This window comes from Lactuca virosa, chromosome 5 (assembly GCF_052849685.1).
Source record: "Lactuca virosa cultivar CGN04683 chromosome 5, Lactuca_virosa_CGN04683_v6, whole genome shotgun sequence".
NCBI classification, from domain to species: Eukaryota; Viridiplantae; Streptophyta; class Magnoliopsida; order Asterales; family Asteraceae; genus Lactuca; species Lactuca virosa.
The window spans coordinates 360556155-360577534 of NC_136430.1; the positions used below are offsets into that span (position 1 = coordinate 360556155).

Below are 21380 nucleotides of genomic sequence, written 5' to 3' on the forward strand. Positions count from 1 at the left end.
TGTATTAAGTTGTGAATTTTGTATATTAAACAGTAAGTGGACTGTATTAATTGTATTTTATATAAATTGTATGTTAAAATATGAATGAATGTATAAATGAAAATATTAAGCTATAAAATTTACAATTTTTCCCTTTTCTTACAAAAAAAACAAAAAAAAAAAAAAAAAAAAAAACAAATATCATAATTTTAAACATATTTTATAAGTATTCATAATACATATTTACTTATGAAATGGGGTTCTTAGGGTTCTGAATCTTTTGTGGTTCTCATTTGAACCACTCCATATATATATATATATATATATATATATATATATATATATATATATATATATATATATATATATATATATATATATATATATATATATATATATGTGTGTGTGTGTGTGTCTGTGTGTGTGTGTATGTGTGTTTTGGCGCACTTATTTTTACGATTTACGGACGATTCGACTAATTTTTTCTATTTTTTTTAATACGAAACTTGTATTATATATTCTGCAGCGCGCACGACTATAGATTATCCTATTCAATGATTTAATTTTAATAATTAATATTTATTATGTGTAGCCCGAATTAACGGGTGTTACGTATATGTACATTATCTTATGTTAAAAGGTTTTAGTTGATCTTCTAGTCAAACATACATTATCTTCTCTTTTGTAGAAGTCTATAGAATCTTTATGACTACTTCTATAGGCTATTTTATTGTTGTTCAGATCAATTATGTTTATCAATATAACTTCAAAATCATGTTCTGATGTAAAGAAAGTATGTTGCTTAATTGTGAATACAAAACTTAAATGGTATGTGATGTTCAACAACCATTATATTATGATATATTAGTTTAGTAATATGATGAAAGTAAACTACATAAAAGACGTAGTTAATGTATATGTCATAATTGTTGGGAATATTAGGGTTTGTGGTGGAGATCTGGATACCGACTTGGATCGTGATATCACTTTCCGAACTGATATTTCTACCCTATGCATGGGTTACAAGAAATTCAGCATAGGATAATCCAAGTAGACACTTACGATTCTAAGCACAAAAATCGTAAGCTAAAATGCTGGAGGATTCTGTGAAAGTATGATGAAAAACGAGAGCTTAAGAGAAGAGTCGTTTATATAATAAACGATATTAGGGTTTTATTAGGTTGGGTCGTCATTAGTTTCTTTAGAAGCAAGTAATGTTAATCCGGATTTAATGAGGATTTAGGGTTACCAAAACTAACGAGTTTCATTAGTTTTACCATAAACACCCACAATAAATTGAATTTTCCACTATGGTCCCATAATTCTATAAACTATTTGAATTTGTGAGCAATGTTTACCGTATAGGTACTGATCTTTGCTGGTGCCTGCAATTCGCTGACATCAGCATACTGTACATCTACTATGAAAGTGCCAGTCCTGTAAAAAGCCAAAGCTTTGACACTTTGAATTGAATTTCCCTTGGGGAAAACAATTGTGCTTTGTTGATTCTCCACATTTCCATTCTGAGATTCTTGGGAAGAGCCTTGTCATGTCAATGCAATTGAAAAAGGGAAGGTTTCTTGGACCTTCAGACCAAATAAACAATATCCAAATTAGGGTTTAATACTTACAAGTTAAGACAAAAGTTGGGTCATATAGATCATACCTGGAATTCTTTAACTTTAAATGTAGGACTGAGAATAGCGCATTCCAAAGCACAGCCTTTAGAGACACATTTACTTGCATTTATTGTACGCCTCAGCTCCTTCCCAAAGAATTCTGTAAAATTCGGTGAGGGGCCCCAGCCAGGGGCTCTGCCCCTTGGACCCCGCTAGAGGTGCTGCCCCTAGACTCCGCCAAAGGGGCACTGCCCCTTTGGAAACCCCGGACCCGGGGGCCCTGCCCCCGAACCCCCGACTAGTCGTCGAACCGGCTTCTAATTCGATCTTATACATGCGTGCACTCCGCACAACCCCGTACATATAATAGAGTACAAATTACGAAGCCCCTTAGCTCACATGTTAGTTCCAGTTACTTAAAATGACATGGTGACACTAAAATCACCAACAATATTGGAAGTAAGTTGCATTGATGTGAAAATTTAATTGTATTATAATAATTAAAGGATTGTGTAATGGATGCTTTACGTAGTCAAATATCTAAAAGATTATACGAAATTTTTGTAGAACCCTTTAATGATGGCAATTGAAATTTTTGGTATTGAAATAGGTATATGACATGTAATTGATTTTTCAAGGAATGAAGGACTAACACTAGATTGTTATTTAGTCTCTAGGGTGAGTACATATGGAATTTACCCATTTGGGTTACATGTTACAAAATTATAATATTTTTAAGGAATGAGTTTTGTTTTACGATATGATGTATTTATAAGTATTGTAAAGCACCAAATGATGTGATATATATATATATATATATATATATATATATATATATATATATATATATATATATGATGAAATCAAATGTTAAATGTTGAATCATGGTATTGCATACATGTGAACAAAATGATGGAATGGACATGGTGCTTGTTAATGGAAATGTGAATTGCATACAAAAAATATGAAGGCCATCAAGACATAGATTTGATGAGGCGTATAGAAGACTATACTACTAGGATGATACCTCTATTAATAAAATAGATGTATTAATGAAATATCTTAATAGGTTGATTAGTTCTTCCTATTATGATATACACCGTGGTGGGTGATTTGACCATCATGTGAAAAAGGAACGATGAGATTATGATTATATATATGAGATTATGATTATGCTTGTTTCATGCATTACATAACATAACATACACACATGAAATGAAAATAAGTAAATGTTTTGGAAACTGTTTTTGTATGTACATATTGTATAAAAAAACCTATGTATCTCACAAGGTAACTTTTGCGTTAAACTATTTTCTTAACATGTACACAAGTTTATGATTAGAATTGGATATAAAGATCTAAAGAATGTAGTACTCACACAAGATCTCTTTGAATAGAATTCATGAACGTAAAATAAATATCTCCTGAGTGGTATGATTATGTTATGATATTAGAGGGAGATTATGTATTAGTTTAGTATCACTCGATGATAGTTTGTATTGTAAAATTACTTAATAGTCTCAAGATTATCTTGAGTTGGTTTACATACAAATAATTTTTTATGGATTTATCACAAATATGCATAGGTAAAGCCAATTTTTTGTATCTCAAGATATATGTATATAAACCAACTCAAGATAATTGGTACTACGTTGACGTACAAAAATATGATATGGTATCTCGTAAGACAAAAAATTCATTAGTATGAATTGGTATTAGAGCAAAGAAATAGGTGCAGATATACATGTCTATGACTAAATGAGAGTAAAACATTAGGTGCAAGACATAGAAGGAGCATATTAGACTCTTCAAGTGACAATAATGTATTTATGTGTAGAGTTGCAAAACTTGTATAACCCCTGAATCAATCATATTATATCATTTTAGCACGATAAGTATATATCTATCACAAATGCATCCGAAAACACCACAAGTCCTGCTCATGAAGATAAAAGGACCCTGGCAAATAATTTTGTAATAATATGGATCTAACAAAATAGACCAAAATCTATATATTCATATGATTATACAAATCAAAATAATAAAACAAGTACTCGTGTCCCATGATAAAAACACACAATCGATAAAAGAAAAAACAAGAAAAAACCAAAAACCTTTTGGCCTTCCTTATGCAGCAGCCTCAGGCTTCTCCATTTCCATGGCATCAGAATTGTCATTGCTGTCTGCTGCTTTTGGGTTTGGGCTTGCAGCATTCTCTGAACCAGCCTGCTGCTCAGGTGCAGGGGAGGGTGGTGCCTCTGGTGGTGTGGCTGCCTTTGGTGGGGCTGGCTTTGGTTTTGACATTATCGGCCTACATGCCCTATAGACACATATAAAAATTAAAACCAATGTTTTCTATATTTTATTTAACAAAAAAAAAAAAAAAAAGCGGAATATCTTATATATTATACCTGTCGATTGCCTCTGCTTTCCTTCTTATATCAGATGACAGAAGAACTGGATCAGCATGTTTTGGAAGTGACTCCTGCTGTTGTGTCTTCTCTCTCAACCAGTTTTCTGCTTCTGAGCATTCATTCAACACCTACATGTACATACATACACATAAATCAGAATTAAAATAAAAAATTATGTTATAGAGAAATAGGGATTTTACGATTATAACCTTTTGTTTGTCATTCAAGTCAATGTGTTCATATTTTGGATCACCGGATGCTGCAGCCTGTCTGTAAGAAGTAATAACACTGACCAGATGGTCTACAAAAGATCCTCTTTCTGTGTGCTCCTTGTAACGTTGTTCAATGGGATCACCTATCTGAAATTATTTCTGCATGTTAAATATCGGAAAAAGATAGATACATAAGAAAAAAAAAATGTGAAAAGAAAACCTTTTTGAGTTCTTCAAGTTTGGCAACATACACGCCTTTAGTTTCGTCTTCACCATCTTCATACAACCAATCTTCGGTTTCTTGAAGCTTACCAATTAATGCTTCCCTATCTGAATCCGTCACAAATTCTTGCAGTTTATCATATAGCTGGGAAGAAAAAAAATAAAAAGAGTTGTTAAGATTAAGGATGTCTACAAAATAAACTAATGGTAATTAATTAAATACCTTGTTCCTCATTTCATAAACATAGGATTCCACAGCATTCTTTTTGTCCTTGGTTTCTTCCATGACTCGGTCCTGTAATGCCATTTCAAATTCTTTTTCCACTGCTTTTTGCATATCTGCTGGTAGCATTGCTCCATAAACAACCTCTGAAACGGGTATGTTTGACTTTTTGACCTTCTTCTTTGGAGCCTCCACCTGTATCATTGCAAAATAACAAATCTTACTATATCTATACTTCAAAACTTTAAACCCACACATGTTCTATTATATTATACCAACCTTAGTATCAGTCTCCATCTGAACAGGAACATCTCCAGTTTCTGTAGCACCATTTTCAGCCACATTGGCATCCTGCATATTTACATCTGTTTCGTTACCAGATGCCACATCAGCTGGAGCCTTATCTGTATCCATCTTTGTTGCTTCTTTTGTCACTGGAACATCAACCTCATCTTCTTCAATAAGCTGGAATCACATAAAAAAGTTAAAAATACAATCTATTCTACACACTAGTTATCAAGATTTGATTAATAACCCACCTGTGCAGACTCCACAGACACAATTCCATGCAAATTCAAACGGGCTTTCACCTTCACCTTGGCACGTTCACCTTTTGTTGCTTGGAAGGGACCAATCTGGACACCATTTTCAAATTTAAAAGTTAAAAAGCAATCAGAATAACAATTCTATTAAACTATTTGAATTTGTGAGCAATGTTTACCGTATAGGTACTGATCTTTGCTGGTGCCTGCAATTCGCTGACATCAGCATACTGCACATCTACTGTGAACGTGCCAGCCCTGTAAAAAGTCAAAGCTTTCACACTTGGAATTGGATTTCCCTTGGGGAAAACAATTGTGCTTTGTTGATTCTCCACATTTCCATTCTGAGATTCTTGGGAAGAACCTTGCCATGTCAATGCAATTGAAAAAGGGAAGCTTTCTTGGACCTTCACACCAAATAAACAAAATCCAAATTAGGGTTTAATACAGTACAAGTTAAGACAAAAGTTGGGTCATGTAGATCATACCTGGAATTCTTTAACTTTAAATGTAGGACTGAGAATAGCACATTCCAAAGCACAACCTTTAGAGACACATTCACTCGCGTTCATAGTACGCCTCGGCTCCTTCCCAAAGAATTCTGTCAGAATCTTGATGACAGCTGGCACCCTTGAACCCGACCCAACAACCTCCACAGCATAAATATTATCAACTGTGAGTTTAGCCTCTGAAAGAGCCTTCTCTAAAGGCTTCTTCACACGTTCGAATATTGGGGCGCTGATTTGTTCAAATTCATCTCTTTTAATAAACCCTCTAACATCCTTGTCATCCATCAAGCACTCTATGTTCATAGGTGCCTCTGGATTTGCACTAAGCACCTTCTTTAGCTTCTCACAAGCAGCACGGAGTCTAAGGCAAGCCCTTGCATTCTGGAAAACATCAATTTTGTAGTCTGTCTTGAACTTTTCAGCAAAATGTTGGAATAAAACCTCATCAAAATCCCTCCCTCCAAGACACCGGTCAAATGAATGTGCCAATACCTTCAGTTGACCTTTCTTGAAACCTGCTATGCATACCTGCATGCTAGCATGTCCAATGTCAATGAAGGCTACATTGAGCTGCTCATTTTCAGGTAAGTCAGTTTTGTATATTCCATAAGCTAAAGCAGTGGCTGTTGTCTCATGCATCAACCGTAGAGGATGCAAACCGGCTATAGTTGCTGCATCCATTACAGCTCTTCTTTGAAGATCAGTGAAGTAAATAGGTACCCCAATGCAGCAATCCACAACTGCTGCATTCAAGTTCTTCTCAGCTATTGTCTTCATGTTTGAGAAAACCATTCCCATAACTTGTGTTGGGGTGAATGACTTCGTTTCACCAAGATACCTTGCATTGATCAATGGAAAACCATCGGGTCCTTCTGTTACAGAAAAGGGCAAAGCCTTGAGATCTTGTTGCAATTCAGGATCAGAAAATGGACGCCCTATCAGCCGCTTAATCTGGGAGATGGTGTTCTTTGGGTTCATCATACTGGTTGCAGCGCCAGCTGTCCCTAAGAAACGTTGTTTTTCACCAAAACACACAAGAGCAGGAGTCTCACGTTTTGACTCATCATTAAGAACAACATCAATTCCCCTTTGTCTGGCAACTGCCACAACACAACTCTCGTTCCCAAGATCAAATCCAACCACGCTCATCTTTGCTGCAAGTGTACCTTTTAGAAATGTAACCGCACATTCATATCAGAATCCGGACAATTTTTTATGGTTGATCCTAAATGAAAATCAAACTGCTTTGAAATAGTATTTGTACAAACAAGGAATAGTAACTCTTTCAGTTCTAAGAAACTAATACGACGCCTTATACACAATCAACATTGGCCTGATTCAGTCAATAGCCCTAAGCAATACATCAGATACAACGACAACATCCACCAATTTAGAAACGAAAGTGGATCTTTGTTTGTACTCTACACTAATAATTAACCACAAAAACCTGCTCACTATGTACGATTTGAAAATGGATGAAATCGTCTTAATCAGATCAAAAAGTAAATCAAACACAACTAACAGCATACTTAGATTGAATCTAACAATATAATGGTAATGAAATCGGATCTGATAAAGTAGAGAAAAAAGAGATCGCACCTCGGGAAGACGGAGATCAAGTAGGGCAGCAGCGTGAGAGAAGAAAAACCTTCTGGAATTCTCCAAATGCTTTCGTAAAGCCTCTGGGGTGGACTGGTAGACAGATGGGGGCCGAGAGCGAGGGGTTTTTGAGGAATTTTTCAGAATATTAAGAAATGCGAAGTGGTCGTTCATAAACATGTGTGTCCCGAAATCAGCTTCTAGAAAGATCTTTCGCATTTGGGCCTTTCCGGATACATAAATCTGGTATCATACTTGGCCCATATATTAAATTGGCTTTGCTTTTATTGCCCAGAATGGCCCATTAAATTAAAATGCTACACGAAAAATAGTATCCATGCATTTTATGTTGGATTTCATTCTATTTGTACATTCTTTTTATAATTTATTATTTTACTTAATTTTAATTTATTTTATATAATATATCTTACCATTTTAAATAATCATGTCATGTTCAGATTAGCGGATCGAGAGTTGATGGATTAGAAAGTTAAATCAAGACACGACCGATAGAAATATTTATGTCATCATAATCGAGTTTGTAGGTTAGATTCGAGTTTGTGTGTCACGGAAAAGAAATCTAAATATCTCAAATTTACTTATTAGTTTTTACTCTTATATTTATTTAATAAATATATTTTTTTATTTTTATCATCTAATAAAATTAATGGATTTACAGGTCAACTAATGAAATTATTTGCAAACACAAACACGACCCTTATAATAAATGGGTTGGTGGGTTGCGTGTTGACATATCAAAAAAAATCAACCCAAACTATTTGACATGTCACGGGTCATCGCAAATTGACACCATAATTTTACATATCATATCAATATATTCTGCAGGGGCGTATCTATGCTTTGTGAAGGTGTATCCTAGGATCCGCCTTTTTAAAAAAATAATAATAAATAAATAAATAAATAAATAGTATAAGTTGTGCATAAAAAAAAGGGAATTACTTTATAATTTTTCAAAGACCTACCTTATAAAATTTGAGAAAAAGAAAATGGATCAAAGTGTATAAACCTTATATTTTATATTTAAAATAGCTTAATGTTTCGATCCATTTACAATGTAATAATTAGACAATAGTCTTGTCCATTTAAAATTAAACAAAAATTTGATAAAATAGCAAAAATGCTTGAAATATGAAACGTCGCTTGGGTTGAGGCAATGATCAACATCCCTGAAGCATCATACAATGTCGTCCTGATGATCACTCCCACCCAACCACCAGTTCCGTCCTCTGTCGTTCGTCGTCCGACCATCGCTGTTGGCCCAACACCGCCCCTCCGTCAGACACTAGTCTGCCACTAGTATTATTCAGGTGTTGTTTGTTTTTTCTAAAAAACCACTTTGACCACTTATTGTTGCGCCACGCAGCACACGTGCAGCACTTGGCCCTTCACAACTGTTTGTTTTTCAGAAGACTTCTGACTTAAAAACTACTGCGCGTGTGTTGCGTGGCGTAGCACCTCACCATCTGCTTCAAACTTCTTCACACATTACTTTAACTTATTGCAGCAGTCTGCAGAGGTTAAAAAACAAACAAACTTTTTATTATATTTTGCAGCCGTTTGGTCCCCCTCTTCTGCTACAGATGGTTGCAGATGTGGTCTGCAGACTTCACGTATTTTCGCTTCGAAAAAACAAACGGCACCTTACTCTTATTTTTCGGTTTTACTTACATAATGAACCACATGGTTTTTGGTTTTAGATTCACCATTAATATTCTACAAATTTTCTGTTCACAATTATTTTTTTTATTTTAATTATAAAACCAGTTAAATTTAATTATAAATTTAATATATATTTATTCGAAACGTTGATGGATTTAAATCATGTTGTTCTAATTGACGTAAAATACAACATTATTGTGTGCATGTAATTTTTTTTATCCTATCTAATGTACTTTATTAGAATTTGGTAGATTAGAAATTTTTTTTTATCCAAATCTCAATGTACTTTATTAGAATTCGGTAGATTAGATTTTTTTTTATCCAAATCTCAATGTACTTTATTAGAAGTCGGTAGATTAGAGCATTTTTACCAAGGTTCTAAAAAGCTCGTCATGGCTCCAAGGCTTGTACCTGCCGCCAAGCTTTACCAAAACGCCGCCTTAACTCATATATGTGTATAAAATAGAATAATAGTTGAAAATACATATAAAAATATTAATTATATACAAAGTTGTCGCCTTAAGTCACGTGTTACAAACGACGTGGCTCGCCAAGGCTCGGAAAAGCTTGAGGCTTGACATTGCCGCCAAGTCACGCCTTACGCTATTTAGAACCTTGATTTTTACTGTTGATATCATTTAAAAGTCTAAAATACATTTATATCGTCATTTTCCATGTGAGATCACTATCATTTAAAATCTTATATATTTTATAAACATATTTTTATTATCCAGCATCTTAAACGTTTAGACTGATCGGTGTGCGCAACGCTCGCCGACATTTTTAGAAAAAAAAAAAACGAGCGTTATAGAATGTTGTGGTGGTAACGGAAAGCAACGGACATACTTATAAATTGACTCTCACCACCTTATTTATTTATTAAACATATATTTTTATACTATACCATAAAACAAAAGCAAAAAATATCCTTTATAAAGGCTACACAATGTTTTTCGTATAAACCATTTAGTAGTTTTCTATAATGACATTATCATTTTAATAGCTTTTTTATATTCAATATTAGGGGCTGTTTGGTAACCTCTTAATTGAGAAATTAAGAGGCAACCTCTTAATATTTCAGATGTAGAGCGTTTGGTAGCCTGTGCATAACAGACTCTTAATTTCTTAAAATCCTCTTAAACTTTCAGACCTAAACTTATATCTGAATAAAAAAAAATGTGCGTCCTTCCATGTATTGCCCTCATATGAACGCTTCCATAACCCACCTTCATTAGATCCTCTCTTGTCTCCTCCCACCTCCGACCAACTCCAACGCCAACCACCTTCCTCCCATCACCGAACACCTCATCCCATTGTCGGCCACCTCTTCCCATCGTCGACTCGCACAACACCTACAAGTTTCACACGACTTCTGATATTACTCCCACCTCCATGAAATCCACTCCCATCGCCAAACTACAACCTCCGACGCCAAGCTTCGACATCGTTGGTTGCACCCTCGAAAACACCGCCCTCTCCAGCACTGGTTCCGCCCTCGACAATGTCGGTCTCCACCAGGCGATCTCCGATCTCCTTCATTGGTCAGGTACAAGGTTTATAAAATCACTTCACATTCGTGAAATCGAATTGTTTTCATGATGTGAAATCAAAATTTGATTTAATATTCAGAGTTTTTAAATGTTCATATTTTAGGTTTTCTATGATGTTTTGAATCGGTGGTGAAACATAGCTTCATTTAAAATTAGTTATTGATTTATAGTTTCCTGGTATAATAATGATTGTTATTATTATAAACTGATGTATAGTTTCCAAATTGGTTATTGTTTTAGAGCATTGTGTGATTTTTTATGGTCAAGATGATGGTGGATGAAGGCTATGATTTTTTTTTGTCAAAATCGCTCTTTTCTATCTCTCATTTGAGCAATTTGAACTTTAGGCATTGATGTTTGACCTTGAGCAATTGGAACTTTGGATGAAACTAATGTTGAATGTTCCTTTTATGTCTCTTCTGAAAAGATATATAAGATTGTATTTGTATGAAATTAATGTTGAATGTTCCATGTTTATGCAGTGGGATACTGTTGGACAAGAAATGTTCCGGACAATCACTAGTAGCTAACCACATATCACTGATTTAGAACACAAAGAATGAATGGAATGGTTTCAATTTTCTGATTTATTCAAAGTTTCTATTTGTGTTCTCTTAGATAAGGGTATTGTACTTATCAAGATGTGTAAATGAATGAGGTTGTATACATGTAATGTGATCCATATAAGCATAGAGTTCAGTTTGTTTTCATAGCTATTGTAAGATTGTTTTTATAAAGGTTAAATACAAGAAATAGCAATGTACTTTTATTGATTTATTTATTATAGCATCATACTTTTACCTCTTTATATTAGAGCATTGTTTGATTTGATTTTTGTCAAATATTTATGTTTGATTTGATTTTTTTTAATTTGGATTTTGTATTGTGTTTATACTTTTGTTATAATTGTTTAAGAAGTTGGTTTGGTTATTTTATAAACATAAACATTGAATTCAACAAAAAAATAACATTGAAGGGTAAATGGTCATTTTATAATTCAGCGCAACAATTCAGAGGTTCCAACCAAACAACATATTAAAAATTCAGATCTTAAAGTTTCAGACCCTCTTAGAAATTCAGATCTCTTAAAAATTCAGATCTTAAAAATTCAGATCTTGCCAAACACCCCCTTAGTCTTGTTTTAAAGGACTATCTCTTTTTAGTGGTGTAATTTATTTTACAATTTGTTATATATTTAAAAAAAATGAGGATAATATATTGAAATTGTTATATGATGTAAAACTAATCGTGTGATCCATATATTACATGAGTTAATTATATATATATATATATATATATATATATATATATATATATATATATATATATATCTAAATTAGGGGTGTGCGCGGTGCGGTTTGGTGCGGTTTAGAGTCAAACCGCAAACCGCACCGCATGTGCGGTTTGAGATTTTTGGAAACCGCAAACCGCACCGTTAAGGTTCTAAACCGCATTATGTGGTGCGGTGCGGTTTGGTTTGGTGCGGGCGGTTTTGGTGCGGTTTAGTGAATAACAAATAACAAATAAGCTATTGTGTATTCAAGTTTGATACGCATTAGTATGTAACTACGATTAAATGATTTTTTATCATATAACAAATAACGAGTTGTATATAACTGTGGTAAACGATTGTTTTAATATCCCTAACATCATTATTAATTTGATATATATTAGTGCTACTTTTCCCACCAATTTTAATATCCTATTGTGAAAATGAAAGTTATGTGTCGGCTAAATCCAAAATAGATTATGCACTCAGATAGATATATTTTTCCATGATAAATTTAATTTTATTCTTTTAAAGATATTGATTTAATATAATCAATATAGTTTGATACATAATTTGTCAAGTATCTTTATAAATAGACAAAAATGGGTTAGAATTTGTTATAACTGAAACAATGGTTGTATAATGTCCCATTGTTTAGGCACCAATTTGCTATTTTGCACTTGTTAGAATTTGTTGTACATAATAAATTAATAATGTTTTTTATAATTAATAATAATAGACATGTATCTTACCTTATATAATGTGGTGCGGTGAGGTTTGAACCGCGTTTGCATAAGCATAAACCACAAACCGCACCACATATTGCGGTTTACAAAAACTACAAACCACGAACCGCACTGCGAACATTGAAAACCGCATTATGCGGTGCGGTGCGGTGCGGTGTGGGCGGTTTATGCGGTTTGTGCGGTTTTGTGCACACCCCTAGTCTAAATATTTGAGAACTTTAGATTTATAAGAAAATAAGAAAAATAATATATTATTAAAATTGAAATATTTTTTTATCTTTTAAATTAAAAAAATAACTTAAATAAATACACAAAAGAAACTAATGAATTTTAATTTAGGAATTTTAAAATTAGAAAATAAGTCCATTGATGAAATTGATATCAATTTATTACCACATTGATTGTAATCCCCTATTTTAATAAAACAATACCTTTTATGCCATGTGGAATTTTATTAGTTACTTCCAGCTTCTTTTTCTCGCCCATATTATGAAACTGAAATTCCTATTATGCCTTTATGATACTATATTATGGTTTGTCCCATTAATTAAACTTCTTTCTCTTTTGAAATTCAAATAGTTTGGGAATAACTATTCCAAGGGATTAGCAACTACATCGCAATAATCCACGAAAAATATCATCTTCAAATCCACAATTAAATCGCACATCTAATGTATTACAATTTCGTCTACAACAAAGCTAGGGTTCCTCAGTTTCCTGTAAGCAGGTTGAAGGAGCAATTTCAATCTTATTTTATTTTTTCCGAGGCACATCCAAAGCAAGAGTGATTTGGTGTTTTTCCAAATTTTGCTTTTTTTTTTTTTAATTCAAAATCATAACTTGATTTTTAAATCATAGATTCATCTACGTTTATGCTCTATTCTACAAAGAGGTGCTGGTAAGTTTTGTGCTTTGAAAAAAAAAATTATGAATGATTTCTTGGTAGTTTCGGTCGCTGCTCTCTCTCTCTCTCTCTCTCTCTCTCTCTCTCTCTCTCTCTCATTCATAAACCAAGATTGATTTGAGTTTTCTAACATGAACATGTTTGTTTCGATTTTGGGTCTTTCTCTCTCTAGGTTTTAGTTTTGAATAGATCCAGCAAATTTGAACGATTTTATCGATTTTTTTGCAATGATATGGTTTTGATTTAATCACTTGCAAATTTGCTTTATTTATATCGTTATAATTTACTAAACCCTTGTAACTTCTTGAATAATTTGGTATTTTTCGACAATGTACAAAACCGATGCCGGATTTATTACAATTGTAATTGGAATGTGTGTGGATGCAGTAAAGCACTTGCGTTACTCTTTGGTACTTTTGGGCGAATATCAACCGTACCTTGGGGGAATATGAGAAACTCGATTCACACTAGGGCTAAATCATTTTTCTACATCCATTTTTGTTATCTTCTAATTCTTGTAAACGATGAGTGCTTTTTTGTTTTGAAAAGACATAATATTCATCTTACTGAGGATTGTTTTTTTTTTTGTTTTGAAAAGTCTTAATATCCATCTTACTGGTGATTGCTTTTTTGTTTTGAAAAGTCATCGAATCGATTAATTGGGTTTAATATATTTGAAAATATAGTGCTTTACCAAAAAATAATTTATAGGGCTTGGTTATGCCAACCAACACACTTTAGTTTATTGCACAAATTTATGAGCCTCAATGTTGGAGTCTAAAATTTTCATTTTTCTCTTTATTTTCAAGCATATCAAAAAGTACTCTCACTTAAACTTGCAACCATCTTCGTTGTTGACATATACCAAACTTCCTTATGATTGTCATTTATTGAGCAAACTACTATTTTTTTCGATGTAATGTAGTTTTGGTTAACAATTAACATTATACTACAGGTGTCATCTTTAATGGTGATAATGGAAATGAAGCAACTAAAGCTTATTGCAAAAACAAGGTAATATTGATTATTAAAGAGCTATTATATTTCTTAATTAAAGACCTTGATATTTTAATATTTCTTAATTAACAATTTATTTATTTAGAGTTATAGTTATTTATTCACTGCGATTAGATCTCTTGATTTGGCATATAATTTTCCCTAAAAAGTACCTAAATAATGAAAATTTGTTTATATGCTTGATATATGACTTCAACATGCTAATTTGTTTTTTCCAATGATGTTTTTGTTTAACTTATGTAACAAACGATTTGCTTGTAGCTTGAAAAGTTAAACTCTAAAGGCTTTGAAATAATGTTAATTGCGTCAGGAGGTGTTGGAGCCGGTCGCCAGAGGCTAAAATACAGAAAAATGATCAACAACAGTCCATTGTCTTTCTTTCATAAATGTTGGCTCCAGTGGTATTTTTGCTAACAATTTGTAGTTTTTCTGACCTCCAAAAACCACAAGTTGGACTTGATGGAAAAGCTTGTGCAGATGTTGGTCAAAATGGTTTAATGGCCTTGTACGACACTTTATTTAGCCATGTAAAATTGTTAGCTTAAATACATGTTTATTTTGGTCATTTCTAACACAATGTTCTTTTAGATTTTTATCCTATATTAAACAGAGATTAATATTTATTGGTTTAAAGGAATGATTTTTTTGGTTTTCATTTCCACTGTATCATTAAATGATTGGCACTCTATATATTAAATGAGAAAAAAAAAACATTCCCTTGGGGTGTTGTTTTATACCGACTACAACATTACAACAAAACTAAATCTTTTAGAATTCACTAAATTGTTCTCACATGTAACAACTTTTTTATAAAAATCCAAACTTTACTTTATATTATCCTTAAAATAATAAATCACAATGTAGGTTTCCTATTATTTGTTCTTATTTTAAGGAGATTATCCTCACAACATTGACGATATAGGTTCTGAGACAATATGTAACACCCTGATTTCCGAAGACCTAGAAAGGAAGGAAAACCCTAAGTAAAAAGGGGGTCAACTCGTCGAGTCCAAGGAAGAACTGGACGAGTCGGAGCGGGATCCGAGTGCAAGATTAAGTGACCGACTCGACAAGTCGGAGAGTGGACTCGACGAGTCAGGTCTGGGTTAGGAAGCCCTAATTCCAGGACTTGGTACCCTATTTAAGCATCTTATTCTCTTCCCTAGGGTTCATTTACAACCTCTCTCGTCCAGAACCCAAAACCCTAGCCACCCAACTCCATTGTTTGAGCTTTTGAGAAGACTAAGGGCCTTTAGAGTGCATCTTGGAAGCTTGCAGCTGTTAGGAGGTAACAAGTCTGAACCTTGAGCTTTTAATTGATGGATCCCCTTTCTAGCTTGCCTTTTTGTCACAATTGGATCATTTCCAAGTATAATCCGAGTATTAAGCCTTTGAGGATGGATTGGACAACAGATCTGGACACTCTTGAGCTTTAGAAGCTCAAAGTTGTTGGCTTTATCCAGCTAAGGTCCCATTTCATGACCTAGGCCTTCATTGTAGCTTGGATTAAGTGTTCTAGCCTCATAGCACCTTGCATGCACGTAAAGTTGGCAACTTTACGTGCAATGCTAGCATTAGGAGTCCATATCTATGAGTTGGAAGTGTTGGAATGGACTGTAATCGACAGAATAGAGATGTCACAAGGTGGACTGGACGAGTCCGTTCATGGACTCGGCGAGTCGGGTCGTAAACCCAAACCCTTCTGTTATGATTCGGATCAGTGAGTGGAGTTAGTGAAGGATTCAGCCAGACTGGGTCCGTAATGGACATGGAGATCATAGTACTCGACGAGTTCAAGGAGGAACTTGGCGAGTCCAAGACAATCTCCTTAGTTATGAAGATGAACTCGACGAGTTGTTCATACAACTCGGCGAGTCACGGTCTGGACATTCATACGATGATGACGAACTCGACGAGTTCAAGGATGAACTCGGCGAGTTGGTTGAAGATAGTCCCGAAGTGTTAGATGAAGAGGAACTCGTCGAGTTCTCGCTAGACTCGACGAGTGGAGTCGGGGTTGTTTTGGGATTTGAGGAGCATGGACTCGGCGAGTTGGCAGAACAACTCGACGAGTCGAGTCAACTGGAAGGTTGACTTTGACCAGGACCTTGACCTTGAGAGGGGCTTTGACCAGAATTGACTTAGTTGACTTCTTGAGGTCAGTTAGGCTAAGTGTTTCTATTATTGGTATTGGTAGCTCGGGGAGCTAGAGGAGCAGCAGTTCGGAGAGTTGTTGGATAGCATCCAGAGGGTTATCAGCAGCTTCAGCAGTACGAGGTGAGTCTCCTCACTGTTTGTATGGGTCTACGGCCACAATGCCGACCCATTTAGTTCATGTATGGTAGGTAGACCCGAGGGTTAGCCCTAGGCATTATGCATGAAAGACCAGGAGGAGGCTCCTGGCACACAGTATGTTATTATGTATGGTAGGAAGACCCGGGGGTTAGCCTTAGGCATTATGCATGAAAGAACAGGAGGAGGCTCCTGGCACACAATATGTTATTATGTATGGTAGGAAGACCCGTGGGTTAGCCCTAGGCAACATGTATGAAAGACCAGGAGGTGGCTCCTGGCACACTGTATGCTATTATGAATGAAAGACCAGGAGGTGGCTCCTGGCACACTGTATGCTGAGTAGCCTAGTAGAGTAGTATGTATAGTTGTCTTTGTGATGCTTGCATGGAAGACCAGGGGGTGGCCCTTGGCACTTGTCTGTAAGACCCAGGGAGTGGCCCCAGGCTCGATAATAAAGACCACGTGCGGCCCGTGGCAATACAACAAGACTATGTTTGGCACATAGCACCTTACTTGATTTTGGATATGTTTGTTATGTATGGCTCATGGTTACGTATGGCATGTATGGATCAGTTGATATGTATGGTATGTGGTATATAGGGAACTCACTAAGCTTCGTGCTTACGGTTTTTCAGCTATTTGTTTCAGATACTAATGTTTTTCCAAGGAAGGAGCTCGGGGCGATCGCAGCGCATCACACCATGTTTTCCGCACTAGATGATCTTTGGGATTTAAAACTCTGATAATTGTTTTATTAAGAATGTTATTAAATGATTGAGCAAAATTTATTACGCGGTTTTTAATTAATCAAAAAGAAATTTTTTGGTCTTGAATTTTGGGATGTTACAAGTTGGTATCAGAGCCTTGGTTTGAGGGATTCGGGCACACTCTCGGGTGTGTCTGGACTCAAACTGAGGACTTGATATGAAAATTTTCAAAAGGAACTTGAAAAGTATTTGAAAGGAGAAAAGAACTTTGAAAAGAACAAGGTGTGTGATGCGTGCAATCGGCCGAACTCAAGTAAGTGGTTCCCAAAATACCAATACATGTTAGATATGTGATATGTTATGATTTTGTGATTCACATGCTAGATTATGGCTAAGGATCTAGGAGAGATGCCTTTATATGCTTATGTGAACTTGTAGAACTGCATGCCAGAACTGATAAGCCGGTAGTAGGATGGCCTGTTTAGGTTATGCCTGAGTGTATGAGCCCTTGAATTGCATGCTAGTGTAGATTCCTAATACAAGGATAGAATGGCTTGTTTGGTTAGATTTTCCGTTTGTCTGAATGCTGATTGCTTTGTGCTTTGTGGGACTTTAAGTGGTGGGAGTTAGCTACTAGATGAATGTGTTAAGTCACATGTGATCAGGGTTGAATAATCTCAAAGTGTTGGACTTGACCCTATTGCGCAACTCTTGTCTGAGTCTAACCGTTGTAGGGATGAGTCCTTTACTCGAAGAATTATCCGAGCCTCGTCACATGTGATGGTATTCATGTAGTGGTTAATTGGCATCATTAAGAGTCTTTCAGCAGCTGAGGACTGGGTGAGTTCGGGAACCTAGGAAAGCCTAGGAGGAGAGTACCAGAGAGTAGCAGTAGTAGAGGGGACTTGGTGAAGTCGAAGCAATCCTTGAGGAAAGTACGGATAGATGTGGAAGGTAGTATGGGCCCGTACTACTAAAAGCAGAGGATCCGTACTCGAGTCAAGGAGGGCCGAGATAGAACCAGGAAACTTGTAGTATGTGAGACCTTCTGAGGTTACGTGCGACCCTGAAAATTATGTGTTTCGTTTCAGAATGGTGATGATTACGTGACACGGAGCAGGAGGATCAGGATCCGGTTCAGGATCAGGTTCGGGTGCAGGTTCCGAGCCAGTGGATGGGGGACTACGTGAGTTCATCGCGTATGAGATCACGAGAGGTATACTTGAGTCGACCCCGGTGATTTTCGGGTCGATCAAGGAAAGGATTATTGATCTGATGGAGGATCGCCTCAGAGCGTTCCAGAGTGATATGTCCTCCAGCCAGTCAGGATCGCGCACACTGTCCTTCAAGGACTTCAGGGGGAGTGGCGCGCCAGACTTCCACGGGGTGAAGGACCCCATTGTTGCCAGGAGATGGATTGCAGACATTGAGTCTGCATAGTTGACGAGCTTCTGTCCTGAGGGGTCGAAGGTTCGATTTGCTGCAGGATGCTTGAGGGACAGAGCTAGAGACTGGTGGGAGTCAGTTGGTGATTCCTTGGGAGCCTCAGCCATTGAGGCTATGACCTGGTCCGAATTTGTGACCAGGTTTAGGGCGGAGTTTGCGCCGGCTGTGGAGCTTTAGCAGCTGGCCAGGGAGTTCCTAGACATGAGACAGACGACAGAGTCGGTGGCGGAGATTCCCGCCAAGTTTCGGGAGAGGGCCTTATTGGTGCCTCAGTATGCAGGGGATGACGAGATGCGGAGGACCCGCTATCATGACATATTGAGAGCTGATATTCGGGAGCATGTCAGCTTCTCGGCATGCCCGACCCTGGACTCTATGATTGCTAGGGCGCGGGAAAGGGAGATTGATTTGGAGCACATTGCGAAGAGGAGGTCGGATCAGATGCGTACTTTGGAGGGTCCCGGGAAGAGACCCAAGACTTCAGACCAACGATTAGTAGGTCGGCAGGGCCAAAGTTAGTGCAGCACGTACGGGAAACTGCACGAGGGAGTTTGTCGTTCCAGGGGTTCAGGCTACTACAAGTGTGGCAGTGACAGTCACGTCAGCAGGGACTGCTCACAGGGGGTAAGCCCATTATGTTTTCACTACAATCAGGTGGGCCACAAGAAGGCTGACTGCCCGACGATGAGGGGTGGAGCAGGGAGTGCGTCTGCCCCGACAACTTTGAGGATTACAGATGGGTGAGAGGGTAGGACCTTGTAGTGACAGACGAGGGAGATCTGGATTACAACAGGGAATGTTGTAGGTATGTATCAATGGCTATTTTCGATTATATATGTATTATGATTGTTCTTACCTCGGTCTCAAGTGATAGTATGTATGAGTTATCTCTATGCTTGTATTCGGATTGTATTTCGGAATTGTCATATGCCAATTGCATACCAGAAACTATTAGTAGCTAGTGTAAGGTCATATCTTACTTCGGGTTCGAAGTGTCCAGTATTATCTCGGTTATGGCCGAAAACGGTTCGGGAGCGTTACGTGGAGGTCGGTGGGCAGGGTCCATGGAGTATACATCCACCATCATCAGGGTTCGGTGGTTCTAGTCTTGGTGTATGGGATAGATTTTGGAAGCATCAAGGGAAATGGTCTATCACTGAAGAGGTTAGCATTAGTTATTCGGACCTTAAGGACGACAGTTGAGCTTAGGGGATTATCTGTATCGGGGATGCAGGAAGTGTTCATCCAGTATTCGGTACTTGGAGTGGGCTAGTGACGAATCACTAGCCATATTAAGGCGATGGTAGTTATCATGCCTTTTTGGGTAAGGGAGGAAGGAATGGAAATCCTCGGATTTTTGCGTGCCGTACAGACTTAGTCGAAGCTAAGTGGGGGAGAAACAATCATGTTACGGGAGAAGGAGCGGGTTTGAAACTGGGATAAGTTTCGCTCTCGTGTTAGGGAGAAAGACGACCCATGCGGCTGTATGAATTGAGGATAGTGTGAATTAGAAGTTCGGAAAACTTGCCAATTGTGAGATCGCATTCTCGGGATGTCTAATAGCAGGTTTCAGAAGAATCGGTTGGGAGTTTCAGTTAGGACATGAGTACAGCTTGGGGTACTAGATTGTGCTTGTATGCTCAATTATGGGTATGTACGGATTAGTAGTGAGCGAAAGACCATGATCAACGGTCGAGTCAGTGGGGAAGGTGTTGTCAGACTACCGGATAGCCGTAGCATTCACCAGTGGTCAGATAGTATGAGAAGTGTGGTAAGACTGCGGGGTGGTCCGTAGCAATGGTTAGCAGATAGTGTAGGAGTGTTGTAAGACTATGGGGTGGCCCGTAGCTTTCACTAGTTAGCAGATAGAGTAAGGGAGTTGTAAGATTGCGGTGTGGCCCGTAGCAATCGTATATTAGAATAGTTAGACTGCGGTGTGGCCCATAGCATTAGTATAGTTAGACTGCGGTGTGGCCCGTAGCATTATTATAGTAAGACTGCGGGGTGGCCCGTAGCATTAGTCGGCGGATAGCATAGAAGTGTGGTGAGACTGAGGTGTGGCCCGTAGCATTAGTTGGTTGGTAGCGCAGAAGTGTTATAAGACTATGGGGGTGGCCCGTAGCATTCACTAGTTGGCAGAACGAGTATAGTAAGACTACGGGGTGGCCCGTAGCATTCGTCGGTCCCTATTCGGCAGTACGAATGTATCAGATGCGTGATTCGCTGCCAGGGTTTTCAGATAGTTTAAGATAGGGCGGGGCAGCCGCCCGGATGTGAGTAGGTCACAATATGTTTGGATTCGGAAGGCGGTAGGTCATTGGAGACCAGGAGTGATGTAAGACTGTGGGTAAGCCGTAGCATTCATTATCAACTTAGTTCGTGGAATATGGGCGGGGGGCCGTATCCTCGAGTTAGCATGATAAGATCAGGAAAGTCTAGCTAGTTG

General features: G+C 37.0%; 1 protein-coding gene and 1 long non-coding RNA gene across 2 annotated transcripts; one reads left to right on the forward strand and one right to left on the reverse strand.

The window, feature by feature from the left end:
- Positions 1-3568: 3568 nt before the first annotated feature.
- LOC145116717 (heat shock 70 kDa protein 15-like) lies at positions 3569-7475 on the reverse strand. The gene is made up of 10 exons (XM_079053044.1): positions 7320-7475; positions 5700-6886; positions 5391-5618; positions 5209-5304; positions 4949-5134; positions 4670-4864; positions 4445-4591; positions 4222-4371; positions 4010-4140; positions 3569-3918 (listed from the first exon to the last, which is right to left on the reverse strand). Exons 2-10 carry the CDS (start codon positions 6867-6869, stop codon positions 3726-3728), a joined length of 2496 nt encoding a protein of 831 aa, XP_078909170.1. The 5' UTR covers positions 6870-6886; positions 7320-7475; the 3' UTR covers positions 3569-3725.
- Positions 7476-13140: 5665 nt separating this feature from the next.
- Positions 13141-15119, forward strand: LOC145117006 (uncharacterized). The gene is made up of 3 exons (XR_013712424.1): positions 13141-13292; positions 14425-14483; positions 14748-15119. It is a non-coding gene; the product is annotated as an uncharacterized LOC145117006 (long non-coding RNA).
- The last annotated feature ends 6261 nt before the right edge of the window (positions 15120-21380 follow it).